Raw genomic sequence first — 22,105 nt, 5'->3', positions numbered from 1 at the left:
GTCGGTTTCATTTTGGACCGGGATTTTTGGACGAACGGTTCCATTCCACGCGCCCTGATCTGATCCCCTTGTTCGCCGTCGCCGTTGCCGCCTCCTACGGCCCACCCGATCTCCCATCCCCACCCGATCTCGCGTCATCCCGAACCAAGAACGGGCATCCCCAGCATGCCGACGACGACCCACGTGAAGACGGCGTCGACGTGCCGCCCGCCGGAGACGGTGCAGGGCACGCACGTGTTCGACATCCTCGGCTACAGCCAGCACCGCGGCATCGGCGCGCACGCCTTCATCCGGTCGGGCGTCTTCGACGTCGCCGGCTACAGCTGGGTCATCTTCTTCTACCCCGACGGGTACGGCGAGGAGGCCGGCGGCTTCGACTTCGTCTCCGCCTACCTCCGCCTCCTCAGCACCGGCTGCGGCAAGGTGCGCGCCTCCTGCGACCTGCGCCTCGTCAACCCCGCCACGGGCGTGGCGGTGTCGGTGCACCCGTCCCTGGTCGCCGTGCGGGAGCTCGACCCCGACGGCGACGGCAGCAAGGTCTGCCACTGCATGTGCATCAGCCGCGGCGAGCTCGAGGGCACCTACCTGCGGGACGACCGCCTCACCATGGAGTGCGTGGTCACCGTCAGGAAGGAGCCGCGGGTGAGCAAGACCAGGGCGTTCCCCAGCATCAGGGTGCCCGGCTCCAACCTCAAGCGCCAGCTCGCCGGCCTGCTGGAGAGCAGGGAGGGCGCCGACGTCGTGTTCGCCGTCGCCGGCGAGACGTTCGCCGCGCACCGGCTCGTGCTCGCCATGCGCTCGCCGGTCTTCAAGGCGGAGCTCTGCGGCCCCATGAGGGAGGCCGGGGCGCAGCCCATCGCCATCGAGGACATGCAGCCGGACGTCTTCCGGGCCATGCTCTACTTCATCTACACCGACTCCATGGATCACAACGACGACCTCGGGAGGGATTACCACGGCAAGAACTGCGACATGGTCCGGCACCTGCTGGTGGCGGCGGACAGGTACGCCATTGAGAGGCTCAAGCTGACCTGCCAGAGCATCCTCTGCAGCAACCTTGACGTCAAGAACGTGGCGACGACGCTGGCCTTAGCCGATCAGCATCACTGCGACAGGCTGAAGCAGGCGTGCGTCGAGTTCATGTGCTTTTCTAATAACATGGAAGCGGTTGTGGACACACAAGGGTACAAGGATCTCGCCACAACTTCGCCTTCGGTCTTGGCTGAGGCGATGGTGAGGATGAGCAAGGTCGGCAAAAAGTTAACCAAAAAAGCACTGGGAGATGCACCTAATAATAAGAGTGCCTGCTAGAGTTTGGATGGTTTGAAGTTATTAGTGCTATGTCAATTGTCAGTTTAGTATTTACATTTTTCTGAACACTTTATTGTTTTAGCTAGTCGTATCCTTAATTAATACATTATTGCATCGGTTGTTTGTTTCACTCATTGTTTCATGTTTCTGCTGATTAAAAAGCTTCTATTTTTTTCTCACAAAAAGGGCTGGTATATATTTTCCCAAAACTGTACTGCTCGGGTGCATATTATGTTAAACTGTCAGGTACATAGCTAGACAGTCGAACATTTAGAAGCTTTTGTTTATAAACATTGCAATATAATTTGTTTAGAAGAGCATTGCACACAACTCTGAACAACCTTACTAGGTAACTATCGCCACTGTTGATTGATTTCATACATGATACATTATTTGAATGCTTGAACATATAGTGAAACTATAGTGCAATTGTTTCCTTTATCCTCTAGGATTTACATTTGAGAAACCTAATCATATTCAGAGCTCCAAATGAATAAAGAAAATTGAGGAATGAATAATTTTGCTTGATGAACTGCAGCGATAGCAGTAAGTTTCATCTTTTCCAGGTGTCCCTGTCCGTAACAAGATGTGATTCGACCCTGATAATAAATCGGTTGTTATTGTTTCAAAGTTTAGTCATTTGCATTCGCACAATTTATGGATGGTAGGTTCTATTGCAGTACACAAAGATTCTACAAGTTTGTTTTCAGTGCCACAAGTAAAGATTAATCGATGCTCTGCCTTTGTTTTTTATAAGAATAGTCAAACTGTAGTGCAAACAAGGGTTCAGTCTTAATGTATAATTGTATCGTCAGTTCTCACTTGTGAACGAGTAATTCGATATAAATTGGCTTATTGCAGTCCAGAGAACAAAATACAACACCAGAATTCGAGTTTTTTCAGTTGTAATAGTCAGCATACTAAGATGATGCAATAAAAAAAATGTAACATTCCCATACCCTGTAAACGATAAATGAGGCCACAATCAACAATGCCTCGGTCAGTTGCACTATGTATTTGTGGATTACATGTACACCATAGCATATACTGATTTGGACAGCAAATAATCTAGGAGATACAAAGGTATCCTACTCAAATACAAAGCACAATCAACTGCCGCCCACTTGTTCTTGTCCAGCTCCGCTACTGCTCTGTTGGTTCCTCACATTTTATTTCATCTAGCATCTTGATTATACGCTGGATATTTGGCCTACTTTCTGGGTCAGGGTTTACGCAAGCCATGCTTATCTCTGTACATACTCTTACTTGTTCCAAGAGTATGTCTGTCAATGATGTATCCAGTCTGGTCCTCCAGCTTTCAAGTACCTATCAAATAGTAATACTTGGGATTTCAGAGAAGTTCTGTATATGCAAATCACATATTGATACTAGTGTGCCTCCATGCACGTTACTTCTTTAATCGAAACCAACCGAGTTAATAACATAAAGTACCTTTGGGGAGGAATCCCAGGTCAGACATTAGTTGGTTGTAGGAGCATTGTTTGGAGTTCGAGGAGTTCATCTCAACCTATGATCTGGCTTTTATTGGTTGGGTCATGGCAAAGATAGTGTGCGTGCATGTTGTTTTCTTATTAAAGGCGTTGTATTCAGGAAGCCTTTCTTGCAGGGCATGTGTTGCTACGGTGGTGTATAGAACAGAAAATGAGGTAATGTATTGTAATTTGCTGAGGAATGATATATTATTTGTCATGTCGTCTTTTGGTTTCTAATATAATTTCATATGTTCTGTATCCTAACTATACAGAGGCCGGGATAGATCTTAGTATGATTCTAATACCTTAATGTAACTATCTAAGATTAATAAAGCTTGCCATGTTGAAATTTTCTTTTCTAGAGCTATTGTAAGCCTCTTTTGGTTCTTTCTCTATTTCTTTTCCCCTAACATTTTTATTTACTTACTACCTCTATGTAAACACTATCTTGAGTTGACTTGTCATCCATGTTATCCTACGACATTTGACAATTAACTTGGAACTGTTAGCAAGGCTATTAGTGGGCTTACTGGGCTGGCCATTGGACCATGGCGCCTAGCCTAGTCGGCTAGGGCTGCCTTGTGGGTTTATAGTAATTGATCTTGATTAGGCAAGATCTCCGTTGATTGGGTGCATTCTATAAACCCTAGATACCGATCCTTGCCTATATAATGTACCCTTATACTCTCAATAATCAATCACCAACTTCCCGAGCCATATTTGCTTTCATGGTATTACGAGTCCGACTTCCTCGGATCCCCCTTCCGCTGCCCTAGCACGCCGGCTCCTTGCCGTGCAGTGCTCGCGCGCCGACCCCTCGCCATGCTGCACCCTCCTCCCCTTGCGCGCTGGATCCCCTTTGTGCTGCGCCATAGCTGGCACCCAGCCGTCCTCTCCATCTGCCGCCCAGCCCGCCAATCCGGCGGACGCCGCCGCCGCCGCCAAGGCCGCAGAGCAGGCTCGTGCAGACGCGCTCGCCCTCGTCAAGGCTGAGGAGGAGGAGGACCTCCTACAGGCGACGGTGGACCGCAACGCAGCCGCCACACGGATCTAGGCCGCCCTGGATCGCACCGCCACTGCACGCAGGGCTGCCAGCAGCCCCGCCGCCAGCCCCACCCCGCCCCCGCCATCTCCCGGTGACAAGGACGCCGACGGCCCACAGCAGCATGAGCTGCACGACGCCATGCTGCTACACGAGGCCGCCACCATCCTCAACCTCCACGCCCAGGCCTTCTCGCTCCAGAACATTCGGAGCCTGATCCCAACTACCCTCGACATCAACTCTGGTAACTATGCTGGCGTGATCAGTTTCTGCTCACCACCGGCAAGTTCTCTCTTCAGGATCATGTTCTGCTCAACGCCCGGGCCCTTGCCTCCCCGGACTGGGCTTGCATGGACTGCGTGGTCTAGTCCTGTATCGCCGGCACCCTCTCCGATGACCTTGCTGAAGCTCCACTGCTCGCGATCTTTGGGTCGTGGTGGAGTCATAGTTTCTGGGGAACCGGGAGACGCGCACGCTTCTCCTCGACGTCGAGTTCCACGGCTTTGCCCAGGGCGATCTCTCCGTCGCCGACTACTGTCGGCGCTTCAAGAAGATGGCTGATCAGCTCGCTGATCTTGGGGCCCCTGTTCCGGACCGCACGCTCATCCTCAACGTTCTTCGCGGCCTGAACTAGCACTTCACCAACATCGGCGTCCATCTTCGTCGCGGGCGCCCGTTCCCGACCTTCAAGGAGGCCCAAGCTGAGCTCCTCCTCAAAGAGATGAACATGGCACATCGGTCTCCCTCCACCCCGCCCGCGCCGGCTCTGGTGCTGCTCCTATGGCGCCCAAGTCCAAGAACCGGCGATCCAAGTGTGGCGGCGGCCTGGTAGTGGCCAGCCCGCTGGCGCCAAAGCAGCGTCCACACCCTGGCCTTCCTTCTGGAACCCCTGGACCGGGTCCATCCAGATGTGGCCCGGTCCGCAGCCTCCCCTAGCGCCGCTCCCTCCACGACCACAGCAGCAGCAGGCTTTGCTAGCGCAGCAGCTCGAGCAGGTGCAACACCAACCTCAGGCCGCCGCACCGGTCCAGGACACCACTGACCAGTGGGCTCCCCCTGGGGTTCTACCATCCCATCGTCGGGACGCCCTCATAGGATCAGCAGCCCCTCGCCTATACCTTTAGCACCATGACACTGAACTAGCCGCAACAAAACAACGAGTGGTACTTCGACTCAGGTGCTACCTGTCACATGGCCTCTCATTCCGACATTCTTTCACATAATTCTCCAATGCGGTATCCTACTCCTACTTCTATTGTTTTCGGTAATGGTTCCTTGTTACCTGTCACTTCCACTGGCGTTATTGTTCTACATCCATCCTTGCATCTTAATAATGTTTTGGTTTCTCCACAACTTATTAAGAACCTTATTTCTGTTCACCAGTTCACCACCGACAATAATTGTTCTGTTGAGTTTGACCCGCCTGGTTGTTCTATGAAGGACCTTCAGTCTCGGAACATGATCGTCAGGTGCAATAGCTCTGGGCCGCTGTACCATCTCCGCCTTCTAGCTGCGCACTCCTTGGTTGCTTCCTCTGGGTCATCACTTTGGCATCACCGCCTCAGCCATCCTGGACACAAGGCCCTCTCCAAGTTAGCGTCGTCCGGCCTACCTGCCTGCCGCCATGACACCAGCTCCTCGCTTTGTCACGCCTGTCAGCTAGGCCGTCATATGCGTCTTCCTTTCAGTACTTCAATGTCTAGAGCGTCCAGTAATTTTGAACTTCTTCATTGTGACCTGTGGACATCTCCTGTTCTTAGTGTTTCTGGTTACAAATACTATCTCGTTATACTTGACGATTGCTCTCATTATACATGGACGTTCCCACTAAAACTGAAATTTGACGCATTTTCTACGCTCACTCACTTTTTTGCCTACGTGATTACTCAGTTTGGCTCCACTGTGAAGGCAGTCCAGTGCGAGAATGGCAAGGAGTTCAACAACTCCAGCTCTCGCACGTTCTTCCTCACCCACGACATGCACATCCGCATGTCCTGTCCCTACACCTCGCCTCAAAATGGTAAGGCTGAGTGCCTCATCCGTTCTCTCAACAATGTTGTGTGCTGCCTTCTGTTTCAGGCCTCCCTTCCGCCCTCCTACTGGGTCGAAGCCCTCCAGACAGCCACCTACCTCCTCAATATTTTGCCCACCAAGACACTTCGGTCCTCTACACCGCACACCGCTCTCTTTGGCGCTGCGCCCTCCTACGACCACCTCCGTGTCTTCGGTTGCAAATGTTATGCCAACCTGTCTGCCACCGCCACCCACAAACTCTCCCCCCGATCCACCCTATGTGTTTTCTTGGGATACTCTGCTCACCATAGAGGGTACCGCTGTCTCGATCTCCCTTCCAATAGAGTGATCATCTCCCGCCATGTCATCTTCGACGAGTCAGCCTTTTTCCTTTTGCTGAGCACGGCTCCTCTCCCACTCCGACGGATCTTGAGTTTTTGGATGCTACTGACTCTGTGCCAGCTTCTATTGGACCTGTGCATCAGCTTCTCCCTGCAGGACTTGGAGATCTCCCTTCCGCACAGCCACGAGCGGCTGCGCCTTTGGTGCTTCTCGATGCCACCCCGGCTGGTCTGGTAGCGCATCCTATGCTCCCAGCCGAGATCCCGTCCTCCTCATCGCCCTTGGATGCGCCTGCACTGCCACATGCGGCCCCCTTCATTGTCGCACAGCCACGTGCAGCCCCGGCTTCTTCGTCGCCCTTAGCTGCGCCCGCACAGCCATCGGCTCCCCAGTCGGCCTTGCGCCGGCCATCCCGACGCTGCCGCGGGCACCCTCCTTCCCTGCCCAGCGTGTGATCACCCAGGTGTACACGCGCCGACCGCGGCAACTGGCCCCTTTTGAGGAGCTGCAGCCGCCAGCTCCTTCTGAGGATCCATAGCTTCCAGCCGGCGCTGTTGCGGTGCCTCCACCGTCCAACCAGCATGCTATGCGCACAAGGGCCAAGAGTGGCTTTCGGGTACCAGCACTATACCACGCTGCTCCTCTCTCCGCCATCCCGAATACCTATTGTAGTGCTCTTGCCGATCCCAATTGGCGAGCTGCTATGGTGGAAGAATATGATGCCTTGCTGAAGAACCACACCTGGGACCTTGTGCCTCGCCCCCCGCGAGCCAACGTCGTCACGGGCAAGTGGATTTTCAAGCACAAGTTCAATGCTGACGGGACTCTGGAGCGCTACAAAGCACACTAGGTACTTCGGGGCTTCACTCAGCGTCCTGGTGTGGATTTTGCAGAGACCTTCAGTCCAGTGGTCAAGCCTGCCACCATCCGTATTGTTCTCTCTCTGGCACTCGCCTAGCACTGGCCTATTCATCAGTTGGATGTGAAGAATGCTTTCTTGCACGACACCTTGTCAGAGAGTGTTCTGCGCGTAGCCGTCTGGTTTCGAGGACTTCGTGTGTCGCCTCAACAAGTCACTATATGGGTTGAAGCAGGCTCCTCGTGCCTGGTACAGTCGGTTCGCCACCTTCCTTCTGTCACTGGGTTTTGTTGAAGCCAAGACCGACACTTCGCTTTTTGTCTACCAGCGGGGTCTCGACACTGCCTACTTATTGTTGTACGTTGATGATATTGTTCTCACAGCTTCGTCCCAGGCTTTCCTTCACCGGATCATTTCAGCCCTGCAGCAGGAATTCTCCATGGACTTAGGCGAACTGCATCACTTTCTTAGTATGCATGTTCAGCGTTGCGGTGATGGCTTACTTCTGTCTCAGCAGCAGTATATGTTGGACATTCTGGATCGTGCTGACATGGCTGATTGCAAGCTGTGTTCTACCCCGGTTGATACAAATCCCAAGGTGGCCGCAGCTGATGGTGCTCCTGTTGACGATGCTTCTGATTTCCGCCGTCTTGGTGGAGCCTTACATCAAGGTTTTTAAAGCGGTAAGGCGAGGCGAGGCGATGCGCCACCTCTCGGACGCCTAGGTGATAAGGCGTGAGGCGAGGCGACGCCTTATTTACCTGTAAAAAGCATTCATTTACCTCTAAAATATATACATTTACCTGTAAAAGAAAAGAAAAAATAGAGGACCACTGGGCCTAGAGGTGGAAAATAGGCCCATCAAATGAGCCCAACCCAATTTAACCATGCCCCCTCCACCTTATCCCAATCGCCCAACCCTAGCCTCTCATCCCGTCCCGCACCTCTGCCTTCCATCCCGCCGCCTCTGCCTCTCCAACGGCCGCAGCCTCTGCCTCTCCTCCTCCGACCGCGTCGCCACCGCCGCTGCCTGCCCGCCTCCTCCTCCTCAGCCACTGTCGCTGCCCTCCTCCCCCTCCGCCTCTGCCCCCTCCGTAGCCACCCACCCCTGCCTCCTCCGCCGCCCACCTCTGCCTCCTCCGCCGCCAGCCCCTGCCTCCGCCCGATGCAAGACCGGAGGAGGAGGAAGGACAGGAGGCAGCGGCGCAGCTCCGTCCCCCGGTGGCGCGGCACTGGAACGCCGGCCAAGGCGAGGAATGGTAAGGCGACGCCTACGCCCAGAGTTTTTTTCCGCTCGGACGCCTAGGCGACGCCTTAAAAACCCTGCCTTACAGTACTTGACCTTCACTCGGCCAGATATTGCCTATGATGTTCAGCAGGTCTGCCTCCACATGCATGATCCACGAGCACCTCACCTGGCGGCTTTGAAGCGCATTCTTCGCTATGTCCGTGGCACCCTTCATCTCGGCCTTCTGCTGCGACCATATTTCTTGACTAATCTTGTGGTGTACACTGATACTGATTGGGCTGGTTGTCCAGTTACGCGCAAGTCCACCTCAGGCTATGCTATGTTTCTCGGTGACAACCTCATCTCCTGGTCCTCCAAGCGTCAGAACACTATCTCCAGATCCAGAGCCGAGGCTAAGTATCGCGCCATGGCCAACGGTTTTGCTTTGGCTACGTGGTTGCGTCAGTTGCTGCACGAGCTCCACTCCCTTCTTCAGTATTCACGGAGTTCAGGACCAATCTGAACGTGCGCGGTGGCTGATGATCAGACTGCGGGGACGTGTTAGCAATGCTATTAGTGGGCTTACTGGGCTGGCCATTGGGCCATGGCGCCTAGCCTAGTCGGCTAGGGCTGCCTTGTGGGTTTATGGTAATTGATCTTGATTAGGCAAGGATCTCCATTGATTGGGTGTATTCTATAAACCCTAGATACCGATCATTGCCTATATAATGTACTCTTGTACTCTCAATAATCAATCACCAATTTCCCGAGCCATATTTTCTTTCAGGAACTCAGAATATTTATATATAATTCAACTTTTTTTGAAACGATTTTACTTTGCACTACTATAAATGTTCCTCCCCAGACTAAAGTTTATGTGCTTTTGCAGCAAGCGGCTTTGTTTATCTTAACAGAGTCGAATATATTATTCTTACACTCTCTTTTGGTATGTCCTTGCATCCTGTCAGCTTCACTGTGATTATGATCCCAAGGCTATATATGTCGGACATGAATGTGATCTTAAATCCAGCAAAGACTTCCGGTGCCATATATCCCCTGCAGAACAAAATCATATATATTCCTTTTTTTAATCACGATTCAAACGGAGACTCATTAGTGTGCGAAGGAAATGCAGGGCAATTCATAGCTAAGGAAACGAAAAGAAAATCTCTGAAGATGACATGCTAGCTTACATTGATCCCATTTTGATTGGCGCAATAGCCCTACTTTGGTGTTCAACAAAGCACCTTGATAGACAGAAAATATAAATTTTCGGTACCATTTTGTCATCCAGCAGTATATTGATAGGTCTGAGTTCTCCAAGAACAATCTTGTTTCCGTGAAGATAGTGTTAAGCCCTCGCAGATCCCCTTTATTATTTGATACCTCACACTCCATTCAAGTCCTAGTGATGCATCTGGAGGTAACATAAATGTTTAGTTTTGTGTGTGTATGTGGTTATTTTTCATGAGTTTACATAGGATTTCTTGTATCATTTGTCAAAGATGAGGAAGATTAAAACAGCTTATCTCAAAGAAATGGAGTTAACGCTTCTGTAGGTAACACCAAATTTATCACACCATACCCAAAACATAGCGATCAAGGCTCCCGTTGCTTAAATCTTCGAAACAGGTCAGTCTTTCCCGCATGTCAGCCATGTCGAATTCCCCTGCTTCTTGTTGGTTATAACTACAGTATCCTAGAAACTGTACTATATTTTTGTGCTGAGCCAACATCATGGTTTTAACTTGATTCTGAAACATTTGTTCATTAAAACCTATGGGCATCAAGAGCCTCTTAACAGCAATGCTCCTCTGTCGCAGGATACCCTGTTTGAATTCGCTTGGTACTTGTTAGCATGTCCGTAAAAGCAAATATGAAGTTCAAATTTGTTGTCAGAAAACTTATAAGAACATTACCCTATACGTGATTGTGTATTCACTTCGACCAATTTCTTGCTCACGAGAAAAAATTCCAGTGATGAACAGTAAAATTTGATGTGATAGTATACTCGGCTCCTTGCCTCCCTCAAGTATGCACTCGATGACATCAAGTTCCACATATAAGGCATCCACACTGAGTAGACAATATGTTACCAAATTAGATAATTCAAAAAGTAGCTTTCTGCAGTCCACACACAAGTGCTTTTATCTTTAATATTTATTATTTATGATAGTCTTTGTATTTTTAAAACAATAGCTTACTTATTTTCTGCTTCATCAAGCATCTCGATTATACGTCTCATATCTGGCCTTTTGTCGGGGTCATCGCCTATGCAAGCGCTGCTTATCTCAGCGCATACTCTTACTTGTTCCAATAAGACCATGTCTGCGGAGGACATATGCAATAATCTGTTCTTCCAGCATTCAAGTACCTATGAAACAGCAATGCTCAATAAGGATTTGAGATGAGAGTATATATATACGAGGCATATATCGATGCTAGCGCGTCAATTCATCCATCACGATGACAACATGAAGGTAAGCTAACAGTTTCTATTGAGGTACTAATAACGCCTTGCTAAAAATTGCATTCTCAGGTGAACTGCATTTATCTTCTAAAGCTGTTTCTTGCTTGTTTAGTTTCTATTTCTCCTATGTTTTGGTGCAATTAATTAGCTCTACATAAAAACTGCATTGCTTTTTATCCTGCGCTAATTTTATTGTAAACTGGAACTCAAAACGAAGGATTTGACTCTTTTGCGACCTATTTTTTCTCTACATGCACAATAGATCGATGTGGTACCCATACTAAATCATTAGTCCTCTTGCAAGAAGAGGTTTTATCCTGGCAGGATCACATAAATTGTTCTTACATTCTCAATAGCAGAATAATGCTTGTGTCCTATTAGTATCTCTGTGATTGTAACCCCAAGGCTATATATGTCTGACTTGAATGTGATAACTTGAGTATCCAGGAATTCCGGTGCCATATATCCCCTGCATGAAAAATCATATACAGTGAGTGACTACTGTGCAAAATAAATGCAAGGCCATTCATATCTAAGAAAAAGAAGAAAAAAATTGCTTTGAATAGGTGAAGCTAGCTTACCGTGTTCCAAAAGAGCTTGTTGCAGTAGTCTGACTTTCATTTTCTCCCAAGAATCTTGATAGATAAAAATCACCAAGTTTTGGTACCATGTTATCATCCAGCAGTATACTAGTAGGGTTAAGATCTAAGTGAACGATGCGCTCTCCGTGGAGGTAGTGTAAGCCCTCGCAAATTCCTCTGATTATTTGGTACCGTGGTCTCCATTCAAGTCCACAAGATGCATCTGGAAGCAACAGAATTTTGTGGGTGGAGTGGGTATTAATTTTATATAACTTCTAATATAAAATATTAGTTCTAATATGATTAATAATTGTTACTGTAAAGAAATGGAGTTCTCATTCTATGCTTATGTGGCTACCACGACATTTATGTTACCATACCAGAAACATAGCCATCAAGGCTCCCGTTCCTTAAATATTCAAAACAGAGCACCCTTTCCCGCGTCGCATCTATGACAAATTTTCCTTCAACTTCAAACACCTCTATTTCTGTATGAGAACAGTAGCCTAGATACTTTACAATGTTTTTGTGCTGAGCTAGCAACATTACTATAACCTCATTATGGAACTTCTGATCATCAATATGGATGCTCCTGTAGCTCTTCACAGCAACGTTCCGCAGCCCAAGGGTGCCCTGTTTCAGTTCAGGGAGTACTTTTTTACCATGATCCTAATCCTAATGTCAGTCTTATTTGCTATGAAGAGACTAGAAGGAATTGTGACGCACAAAAAACGAGGATACCTTGAATATGTTTGCGAATCCAGTCTTGCCAATTATTTGCTCATCCGAAAAATTTCCAGTGATGAATCGTAATAGTTGATAGCACAGGTTACCAGGTTTCTTGCTTCCCTCAAATATGCACTCCGGGACATCAAGTTCCATGGATACAGTATTCACTCTGGTTAAATAATGTATATTTCAAAATTAGATAAGTGAAAAACTATCTTGCTTCAGGAAACCATCTCTTGATAAGATAATGGAGACATGATAATACAACTACACTCCAGACTCCATAGGCAGGTGCCTTTATCAGCGTTAATAACTTAATATGCAAATAGATGTGTAATAGAGGCGAACTAGTAATATGCTGAAGTGTGCGAGACCTATTGTAATGTTGATAAGGTATAGCTTACTTATCGAATACTGCGGCGTCCTTGTCCATCACGGCTACTGCTCTATCGTCCGTCTCAGTTTCAACAAGCATCTTGATTATACGCCATGTATCTGGCCTCTTTGCTGGATCTCCGTTAATGCAAGCTTCGCTTATCTCAGCACATACTCTTGTTCCAAGAGTATTGTGTCTTCCAACGATGCTTCCAATCTGTTCCTCCAGCTTTCAAGTACCTATGTAACGGCAACCCCTAATTAGTGCTAGTGGAAATATGGAGGAAATAATCTCATGTGCGAAGGATAACACTCAATGAACATACTCAGCACTATATGCTGCCATCCATTGCGTCTGTACATAAGTTTCAAGATATTATGAATTGGAGGTAGACACAATGTGAATTTGAGGTAGAATACTAGCTTAGGAGATAGTCTGACCAAGGGATCGGAGGAATACGTAGAGATAATACTCAGATCTCCAAGTATACACGTTAATGCTTGTGACTTGCGAACAGTATACAGAAGCCAAATATCGACGCTGGTGTCGAACCATGCACGCCAATTTGTCCTCTTTCTTACCAATAAAGAAGCTTTATTAATTTTCAAGAAAATCACATCGGGTCGAAATAAAGTATTGAAAATACTTCTGACCTCTATGTAACAGGATACACACAACCGATAAAGAGAACATGATGACCCAAACAGTGGCGAAGCTAGATGCAAGAGCATCCTGGTGCACCTCTCTATCATGTCTCTAGCAACCCTATAATTCGCAGGTAATCGCTTCGCAAAATAACTTTAATTTCTTTTGGACACTGGTGCAGTGCACCAAGAAAGATAAACCTAGCGTCGCCCCTGGACCCAAACACGCTAATGATATATGTCAGACTAGATTACCACCCATGTGTTGTGTTTGTCATGTCAATACATCAAACAGATTGACAAAATTCTCCACAAATGAAGATAAATAAACAGTTGCATAAATTATTCTTACATTGTCCGTAGCAGAATAGTACTTCTTCCCAATCAATATCTGTGTGATTGTAACTCCAAGACTATATATATCTGTCTTAAATGTGATCACTCCTTTATAGAATTCTGGTGCCATATATCCCCTACATGAAACATCATGTCATATATTCCAACTGATTAATGTGCAAAAGAATGTAAGATCATCCATACCTAACCGGAAAAATAAAAGACCTTCGAAGTGGCTAAGCTATAGCTTACCGTGATCCAATCATGTTTTCTGTAATAGTCTGGCTTCGATTTTCACCAAAGCGCCTTGATATACCAAAATCAGCAATTTTTGGTGCCATGTTATCATCCAGTAATATATTATCAGGTTTGATATCTAAGTGAACAATATGATTTCTGTGAAGATTGTGTAAGCCCTCACATATTCCCTTGATTATTTGGTACCGCGTTCTCCATTCAAGCCCACAAGATGCATCTGGAAGCAACAGAAATATTTTTAATTTCATTATGGAACATGCTATCATCAATATCCATGGTCCTGTAACGCCTCTTCACAGCAACGTTCCGAAGCGCCAGGGTTCCCTGTTTAAATTCACTTGGTACTTTTAGCAAGGTCATGATCCTAATATGAAGTTCAACGTTGCTGTGGAGAAAGTTAAACAGTGAAACAGTCTTTACTCTGTATATGATTCCGAAACCACCAAAACCAATCCTTTGCTCATCAGAAAAACCTCGAGTGATGGTCTGTAAAAGTTGAAATGATAGTTTACTCGGCTTCTTGCTTATTCCCTCAAATATGCACTCGGGGACATCAAGTTTGATATATAAAGTATCCACTCTGACCCTGAGTAAACAACGTGCGAGATCATGTGTAATGAAAAAAATAGTTTATATCCAAATTGTCAATGCAAACTGATTAGCATGGCATCGGATGATGTGCATGTGTTGCGTGATACACTAGTGGTAGTAGCGTGTTTGGATGTGCTTGCTTGTGATACCATGTTGATGATTAGATACACTAGTAGTAGTTATCTTAATATGATAACACCCACTCAAATAACTGGTCTTAGATGGACAGATCAGGAATCAAATCATGGGATTATTGTTGCATGGACACGGTTTGTTTGTTCATGTGCTGGTGTTGCTTTGCGGTAGAACGTGGTCAATGATGGACTGGAACTAGGATCAGGAGGAACTGGTGATCACAGATGTTACGAGACCTTCGGATTATGTGCATTGGAGGCGCACGTGGAGTTGACACTGCATTGGATGCATGGTGTATATTTGGAGCTGTGGCAACTATGCTCGCGAGTTGTGCAGAGATGATGTCACATCGATGGCGTAGCTGTGGATGTCTATTGATTTATATCTCCAACAAATTGCTATTTGCTTTCCTGTATTGTTAGTGTTCTTATCTCCCGCACCCCAAATGTTTGATGAATTGTGTTAGTGCTCAGCTGGTATTGCGAGCCTTTCTGTTGTGCGCATTGGTTGGTCTATTATCTCTGCTTGTTGGGCTATTGGCTAAGTTCAGATTTCAACTAAATTGGTTGATGATTTGTTGCATTGGTGTAGACAGAGACTTGTCGAATTGATGATTTAAATCCACTGATCCGAATCTATCAACTCACCTAATGTGTGGGACCTTCTTCCAAGGGTATGTCCTCAGTTATTGTTTCAATCTGTTAGACTGTTTCCTAAAATTACTGAAATTCCTGTTAATCCATTAGAGTGTTTGCATAACAACCCAAAAGCTACACAGAGATGCATCTCCACTTAGCCTCTATGAATAAGTTGTGCAACTTTTGACTTGTGAAAGGTATATCTTGTCAAAAGTTCAGGATACTGGTTTCAAGTTGCCAGTTACAATGATATAGTCTAAACAATTGTTAGGATAGTGAAGGACTCCCGTGGTTGCTATGTGTCAACTCCAACTTCCCCTGAAATGTTCCACTGCTAAGAATTATAACTGCCATAATTTGTTCCATCCTAAACAAGCTTGAGTGTGTTAGCCATGGTTCATTTATACTAACATTTACATTAGGTTTATGGTATGTCAAAACATATTTTGGTTTAAAGGACAATCTAATTAATAGAATAAGAGTCAATTCTTTTGTTGGTAGTATGCATCCACCATCAAATCTTCCATAATCTGTGCTCTTGCTTAAGGTTACCTGATCTGCTCATTACAATTCTTGGTTGGTTTTTCAATCACGAGGTATTCTAGGTCTGAATGGGAGTGCTTCACATTCACAAGTACACCGACAGTATCCTCGAAGACCGTACAAAACATCAAGGTATCAACAAGTTACAGGATGCCATTCTAAATTTCCTGATATCAACAAGCATGTTAAAATTTAAATGTTTCACAGCCTATGGGATAGTTACAAGAAAGTGGTAACGTTCTCTAGCACAAAAATCATACTGGAATCTAACTGGTGTGTCTGTCCAGTAAGATATTATCACAACTGTCTTGTCTGGACGCTTAATTTTTCTTTTGCAACATCTATATTTTGGCAAAAGAAAAAACAATTGAAGTGTCCATCCTTTGCGTACTTTCTAAAAATCTTATACCTAAACTGCTGAGCTGATTTTTCTGTACTTTATCACATGCTGCTTTGAGACCAACGGCAGTTGATTTAATACAATCTTCTAAGTTAAATGTTGCTTGTGATCTTTAAATATATTGTGCTCCACCTGTCTAATGTGGTGGTTGCTCTTTCAGCATGCTACAGGCAAGACATTTATTTTCTCGATTCTGCTTGCGTAAAAAGATTTCAATTGGATAATAAAGAATTCGCATTTGTGTACCTGGAATTTTCACCAAGAGGCGGCAGAGCCCGAAATCTTAGGACAACCTGCAATTCAGAATACAGAATATGACTCCCAATGAATTGTTTGAATCAATTGTCCGGTTAAATTTAAAATGCAAGAAAGACAAAATCCAACTAAATCTATTATTTAACTTCTATAGGCAGTGTATATGGTGTCAAACATTTGCATGGCTATACAATGATGTGTCATTGTTTCCTTATCTCATGCTTGTTATTGTAACCTTTTATCACCTATATCTTATATTATTTAATGCTTAATTCAACACAGATCTACCAATTATTACCTGCAAAGTAACGACTTTGAGGAGTTGTGCTTTCTTTTTTCAAAGCATGTTTCTAAATCAGGTAAAAAAGTAGCAAATTAAGGTCATCCGAGCTTCTGGAAATATAGACGTCTTGAGCAAGATCCATGCCCAAATTGGAGCAATCACGATGGAGCCGGCCCTGGCACCATGCGGCGCAGTCCACGTGCCACAATGGTGCTGGCCCAACCTAAAGCCCTTCAAGCCTCAACCCAAGACAACAGATTCAATTGGATTTATATTTGGGGTCACCTCTTTTCTCATATGTCAAAGCTTTATAGGCAATTAACTGGTCACAGAATGATTTATCCAGTTTTTAAGTGGCTCTGGAAATCATGATGCCTAAACAAACATTGTGTCTTCTTCTCGTTACTTCTTGTTGATAGGTTAAGTACCAGAGACATTCTTCCGCGATGCAACATGGATCTGCCTTCATACAATTGTGTCTATTGCCAGAATGGAACAGTAGACTTTATTCCATCTTTTCCTTATGTGCCCATTTGCAATTACTTGCTGGTAAGCTATACAGCTTCAGATTCAGTTTGATGACCCCTTTCCAGCACTAGAAGACTTAAAAAATGCAGTTACATGCCCCCTTGTTCATGGATGTTATCATTCTTACGTGCTGGTGCATTTGAATGCAACGAAGTGACTTCATCTTCAAAGGAATAAAGTATTAAGGGTAAATACATTGTTATACGTTGGCAGTCTCTCTTTTTTTTTTTTGAAGAGAACAGGAGGGGATTTCAACCCCTACTGATTAGATAAATTAAAACAAAAAGGAGGAGTCTCATAGGTCATCTCATACAATTTAACATAAGACTTTTTGTGATGTGGTGGAGAGAGAACAAGGTGAGAGAAAGCAATCATTATTTTACAAAACAACCACCTCATAATCTAAATTTTACGAGTAAAAGTCATAAGAATTGTTGTAACACCCGTATTTTCAAATTAGGAACCTAAATAAATTTAATTAGGTTTTCTATAGGTTTGATAAGGTTCTATTTATTTTATTTTGAATTTAGAGCATTTATCGCAAGCTTAAATAAAAAAAATTAGCCATAAAATAAATGTAAGGAAAATAGGTTTGTGCATCTCATGCTGGTTTGCATTTTTATTTGCTTGTTGTTCAACTTAAATTCAAATCTTTGAGTTTGAATTTAAATTGAAAGTGTTTGAATCGTTCTAGAAAATGAAAAGGGTTTTCTTTTTCCCCTCACCCCTTTCAGCCCGGCCCACCTTTTCTTTTTCTTCCTTTCTCCTTTCCCGCGGCCCGTTTTATTTTGTTTCGGCCCAACCGGCACCCCCCCCCCTTCCTCCCCGCGGCCCGTTCCCCGCCCCTGGCCCACCTCCCCTCCCTGTCTCGCCGCCAAGCGGGCCCCGCGTGTCGGGACCGTCTCCCTCCCCCGACCGAGCCGGACTCAAGCTCGAGTCCGACCCGGCCGCGCGCACCGCCGCGTCCCCCTTGGGCCCGCACGCCTAGGCGCCCGGTCGCCCCTATAAAAGGAACCCGAGACCCCCCCTAGACCTCGCCAAACCCGCAGCCACCGCCTTAGCCCTCGCTGACCCTAGCTCCCAAAGCCGCCGCCTTCGTCGAGTTCGGAGCCCGCTGCCGTTCCGCTCTGCTTCCTCGACGACATCGCTGCTCCGGAGCTTCGCTGTGGTGAGAGGAACCTCGCCGACCTCTTCTCTCCCTCCCTCTCGCTCTGTTTCGCCCGCTTAGGCTCGCCGCCGCCGCAGCTCCGCCGTGCGCCACTGCAAGCCCGCTCCGCTGCCCTAGCGCCCTCCCAAACCCACCTAATTGAGTTCGCGAGCTCGCTAACCGCGCAACCCGTGCTCGAAAAGAGCCCCGGACGGCCGTTCCGGCCAAGTTCAGCCATCTCGCCGTCGGTCGTCTGCGCCGCCGCCAGCGCCGCCCGCTCAGCCTCAACGCGTGGTGGCCGTTCGATCTGAGATCGGCGGTCCGAATTAGATTCAATCTAAGTCAACCCAGCCATGGCCGGTCAACCATGCCGTTTTTGCACATAAGCCCCTCTGTTTTTCCAAAATTAACCCGCCGTCCACTGCTGTTGAAAAGTATTTACGGAAAAGCCCTTTCTTTTATGTTTTAGCCCCTGAGTATAAGGTTTAATTACGCTTTGGCCCTTAGATCTTGTTTTATCCATAATTTTTCCGTTTTAGATCCGTTTTCGATGATCTTTACGCTCACGCGATCGTTACAATGAGTAGTATAGTTTAGTAACCTCTTTTTGTACTGTTTATGTTGTCTGGTGTACTATTTCTTATTGTTTGTATTTGTTTGTTTGTATGTGCGTGTGCGATGCAATAGACGATCCGCAGCCATGTTCTTTCATGCTTATTTGCTTAATCCTTATTGATAGCTTTTATCTCATCCTTGATCGCATACTTGTCTTTTCTTTCAAGTATGTTCTAAAACCTTTCTATCATGTTCTTCAGATGGCCAGAACTAGGCAGACTGCACACAAGAGCACTGGAGGTCGTGCCTTCTCCCGTCGTACCGTTCCTGCACCCGCTGAGCCAGTACCCGCCCCAGCGCCTGCTCCAGTGCCAGCTCAGCCAGAGGAAGAGGTTGAGGAAGTGCCCGGGAGGGATTATTTCTTCGACGAAGACCAAGAAGGCAACATCCGGGAATTCGATGCGGACGGAAACATGCAGCCATCTCTACCGTCACCGACGCCAGCACACGATCTAGGCCCGCCACTGGCCTATTTCGAAGCTCAGGTTCTAGCGACCGCCGTCGCTGGAGGAGGACAAGAGGAGGAGCCCCTGGAGATATCAGAGGATGAAGCTCCAGTACCACCACCTGCACCTCCTGCTCTAGCTGCTAAAGCGCCTGCACCCGCTGGAGGAGACCCGGAAGACCCAGAGGATCCAGAGGACCCGGACGACGAGGGTGATGATGAAGATGATCAGGATGACGACCCGCCAAAAGAAAGGACACCGTACTGCGTCTACACCTCATTCCACGAGGAGGGTCACTTTCCCCTTCTGCTTCGGGACGTGCTGGAAGAGCTTCATAACCCTGTGGCTCCCATGTACGAGACATGGCACTATGAAGACCCTGCACTCGGCGACTACTACGTTACTCGGGTCCACATAAGGGTGGACAATGGGCCCCGAGGCAAGATGACCATCTCTGCACATGACTCCTCCACACCCATGGCGACCTACCGTGCCTCAGTTAGCTATGCCGCCAGGAGGGCACTCTAGTCTTTCAACCACACCAACCGCCGAGACTTGGAGAACTCAGACTATCAGCATCTTCCTCGTCGTGCTCGTGGGACAGAGTATACGGAGTTGACACTCGGAGGGGATGAGGAGAACCGCGTCAATGTCACAATGCGGGCTCTCGCCGGAGTTGACACGGACCTAAGGAGCGTCATCAACCAGCTGGACGACACCCAAGACCGCCTAAGAGAAGCTCATCACAGGATTCGCCAGCTAGAGGCCCAGCTTGTAGGAGAGGCGCCTCCACCTATTCCAGAGGAGGAGCCTCCGCTTCCCGCCTTGTCACCCCCACGCAAGAGGCTTCATTTCGGCGACCGTGGCTACCAGAACCGTTTCTATTAGATGATAGGCTTAAGAGTTTAGGTTGAGTCTTGTAAAGAGTCTTTTTGTAATCGCTAGTTCGTGAACGTTTGTTTAAGTGTGTTAGTTAATCAGTGTGTTTCAATGCTTGGTTTTGTGAACATTTGTGAGTTGGCTTTCTGTAATGATTGCGGTGTAATTATGGAGTGATGACCATGATTGCATCAAGCTTTTAATAAAGTTAGCTAGTTAGTAAAGCTTGGGGTTATCTATTTTATTTTATGTTGTCTCTATCTCAACCTTGCACCTATATTTTACCATGATTATTTCATGAGTCTTTCTTTTCTAACGGGTCAGATGGTGAACACCAGGTCTGGATCAGGAGTTGATCAGCCACCAGTGCAGCGTCAGAGAAGAGGCAACAACCAGCAACCCAACAACATGAGTGGAGGCAACAACCAGAACAACGGGCCACCGCCACCACCACCAGCAGGGATGGAGAAATTCCTTGCTGCACAGACACAGCTGTTGACTCAAATGGCCAACGCCATGGCCAATCTACAAGCTCAAGCGAACCAAGCTCCAGTACCACAGCCGCCACAGAGGGATCGCCACCGTGACTTCATGATTCACAGACCTCCTACCTTCTCCCACTCACCAGATCCTCTTCATGCCGTTGACTGGCTCAAGACCATTGAGAAGATGCTGAACATAGTTCAGTGTACAGACAGGGAGAAAGTACTGTATGCCTCAGGTAGATTGGAAGGAACTGCAGCAGACTGGTGGGATGCTTATACCGCCGCCCATGCTGATCAAAACACCATCACCTGGGAAGAGTTCAGGACTCAATTCGGAGAGCACCACATACCTAAGGGTTTGACGAAGCTGAAGAGGCAGGAATTCCTAGATCTGAAGCAAGGTGGAATGTCCGTAAGTGAGTATCAGGACAAGTTCATCCAGCTGTCCCGCTATGCCTCCACAGACGTGGCCACAGATGGGCAGAAGCAGGACTACTTCAGGCTAGGGTTGGTTGCACCCATCAGATATCAGTTGTTGGTGCACAGGTTTGAAAGCTTCCAGAAACTGGTGGACGATGCCATCTCCGTGGAGAATGCTCGCAAGGAGATGGGCAAACAGAAGCGGAAGTTCGAGTCACAAGGCCAATCTAGCAACTCACGCCCGCACTTTGGACCCCCACAAGGAAACCAGATTCGCCCCGGAGGGCAGAATGCCAACTTTGGGCAGAACTAGTATCAGTACCCACGCCAAGTTCAGCAGAATCAATAGAATCAGCAGTCGGCGCAATGCTTCAACCCCCAGCAGAACCGTCAGAACACTCATGTCGGTACTCCCGTGAGGAACAACAACACAACCCCTACTGGGCCCACTGTGTGTTTCAAGTGTGGTGGATATGGTCACTATGCGAACAGTTGTCCCAATCCTCCTCAGAACACTCCTGCTCAGAACAACGCCAGCGGACAGAGGCAGACTCCGCAGCAGCAGCCCAGGAACAACAATCAGACCCCGCAGAACAACAGAGGATAGCAGAACTACATCCACGGCAGGGTCAACCACGTGGCTGCAGACACCGCTCAGGAGGATCAGGACGCTGTATTCGGTATGTTCTTAGTCAACTCAGCCCCTGCATCAGTTTTATTCGATTCTGGAGCATCGCATACTTTTATATCTACTCAATACATGGCCAAGCACTCCATACCGCTTTGCACCATGCCTAGAGCTATGCTAGTAAACTCACCCGGGGGAAATATGAGAGCTATGTACCAGTGCCACGGAATTAAAATTCAGATTATGGGTAGAGAGTTTGATGCAAGACCTATAGTTCTGGATTCGGATGGAATTGATGTTATTCTTGGGATGGACTAGTTAACCAAGCACGATGCTGTCATTCAATGTGCCAAGAGATCAGTGCTCCTTACCAGTCCAGCAGGTGAGAGGTTTGAGTTTGTTGCAACCCCTCCAACACCAGCAGATTGTA

The 22,105-nt window shown here is 47.2% G+C and overlaps 3 protein-coding genes across 10 annotated transcripts in view; 2 read left to right on the top strand and 1 right to left on the bottom strand.

Moving 5' to 3' along the window:
* Positions 1-165: 165 nt before the first annotated feature.
* On the top strand, positions 166-3,858 carry LOC120677946 (BTB/POZ and MATH domain-containing protein 2-like). Its single transcript, XM_039959131.1, has 2 exons — positions 166-1,248; positions 3,604-3,858. The coding sequence occupies exons 1-2, from the start codon at positions 166-168 to the stop codon at positions 3,856-3,858; spliced, it is 1,338 nt and encodes a 445-aa protein (XP_039815065.1).
* Positions 2,241-22,105, bottom strand: part of LOC120679786 (putative receptor-like protein kinase At4g00960) — a 45,238-nt gene continuing 25,373 nt past the window's right edge. For 4 of the 8 annotated variants that reach the window (XM_039961440.1, XM_039961441.1, XM_039961439.1 and 1 more), the window contains 14 exons: positions 16,236-16,282; positions 13,677-13,899; positions 13,441-13,561; positions 12,473-12,672; positions 12,081-12,237; positions 11,720-11,972; positions 11,340-11,562; positions 11,104-11,227; positions 10,493-10,662; positions 10,208-10,364; positions 9,874-10,117; positions 9,482-9,705; positions 9,224-9,344; positions 2,241-2,637 (listed from right to left, as the gene is read on the bottom strand). In XM_039961440.1, the coding sequence (XP_039817374.1) occupies positions 9,575-9,705; positions 9,874-10,117; positions 10,208-10,364; positions 10,493-10,662; positions 11,104-11,227; positions 11,340-11,562; positions 11,720-11,972; positions 12,081-12,237; positions 12,473-12,672; positions 13,441-13,561; positions 13,677-13,765 (1,869 nt within the window). In that variant the 5' untranslated portion in view covers positions 13,766-13,899; positions 16,236-16,282 and the 3' untranslated portion in view covers positions 2,241-2,637; positions 9,224-9,344; positions 9,482-9,574. Of the gene's footprint in view, positions 2,638-9,223; positions 9,345-9,481; positions 9,706-9,873; positions 10,118-10,207; positions 10,365-10,492; positions 10,663-11,103; positions 11,228-11,339; positions 11,563-11,719; positions 11,973-12,080; positions 12,238-12,472; positions 12,684-13,440; positions 13,562-13,628; positions 13,900-16,235; positions 16,283-16,542; positions 17,219-22,105 lie in introns of those variants that run through there. The other 4 variants (XM_039961438.1, XM_039961443.1, XM_039961444.1 and 1 more) reach the window with 4 other exon arrangements.
* Positions 7,611-8,811, top strand: LOC120677945 (uncharacterized mitochondrial protein AtMg00810-like). The gene is made up of 2 exons (XM_039959130.1): positions 7,611-7,731; positions 8,417-8,811. Exons 1-2 carry the CDS (start codon positions 7,611-7,613, stop codon positions 8,809-8,811), a joined length of 516 nt encoding a protein of 171 aa, XP_039815064.1.

The sequence above is a fragment of the Panicum virgatum genome, chromosome 6N (genome assembly GCF_016808335.1).
Source record: "Panicum virgatum strain AP13 chromosome 6N, P.virgatum_v5, whole genome shotgun sequence".
NCBI classification, from domain to species: domain Eukaryota; kingdom Viridiplantae; phylum Streptophyta; class Magnoliopsida; order Poales; family Poaceae; genus Panicum; species Panicum virgatum.
The sequence above is the reverse complement of the archived record's forward strand: the minus strand, read 5'-3'. Positions and strand labels throughout refer to the sequence as shown.

Excerpts from the sequence above, each read along its gene's own strand:
- LOC120677945 (XM_039959130.1), top strand. The coding sequence starts at position 7,611 with ATGGCTGATTGCAAGCTGTGTTCTACCCCGGTTGATACAAATCCCAAG. Across the intron at positions 7,732-8,416 it reads TGGTGGAGCCTTACATCAAG|ATATTGCCTATGATGTTCAG; the intron begins GTTTTTAAAGCG and ends TCACTCGGCCAG.
- LOC120677946 (XM_039959131.1), top strand. The coding sequence starts at position 166 with ATGCCGACGACGACCCACGTGAAGACGGCGTCGACGTGCCGCCCGCCG. Across the intron at positions 1,249-3,603 it reads CGATGGTGAGGATGAGCAAG|TGCTCGCGCGCCGACCCCTC; the intron begins GTCGGCAAAAAG and ends CTTGCCGTGCAG.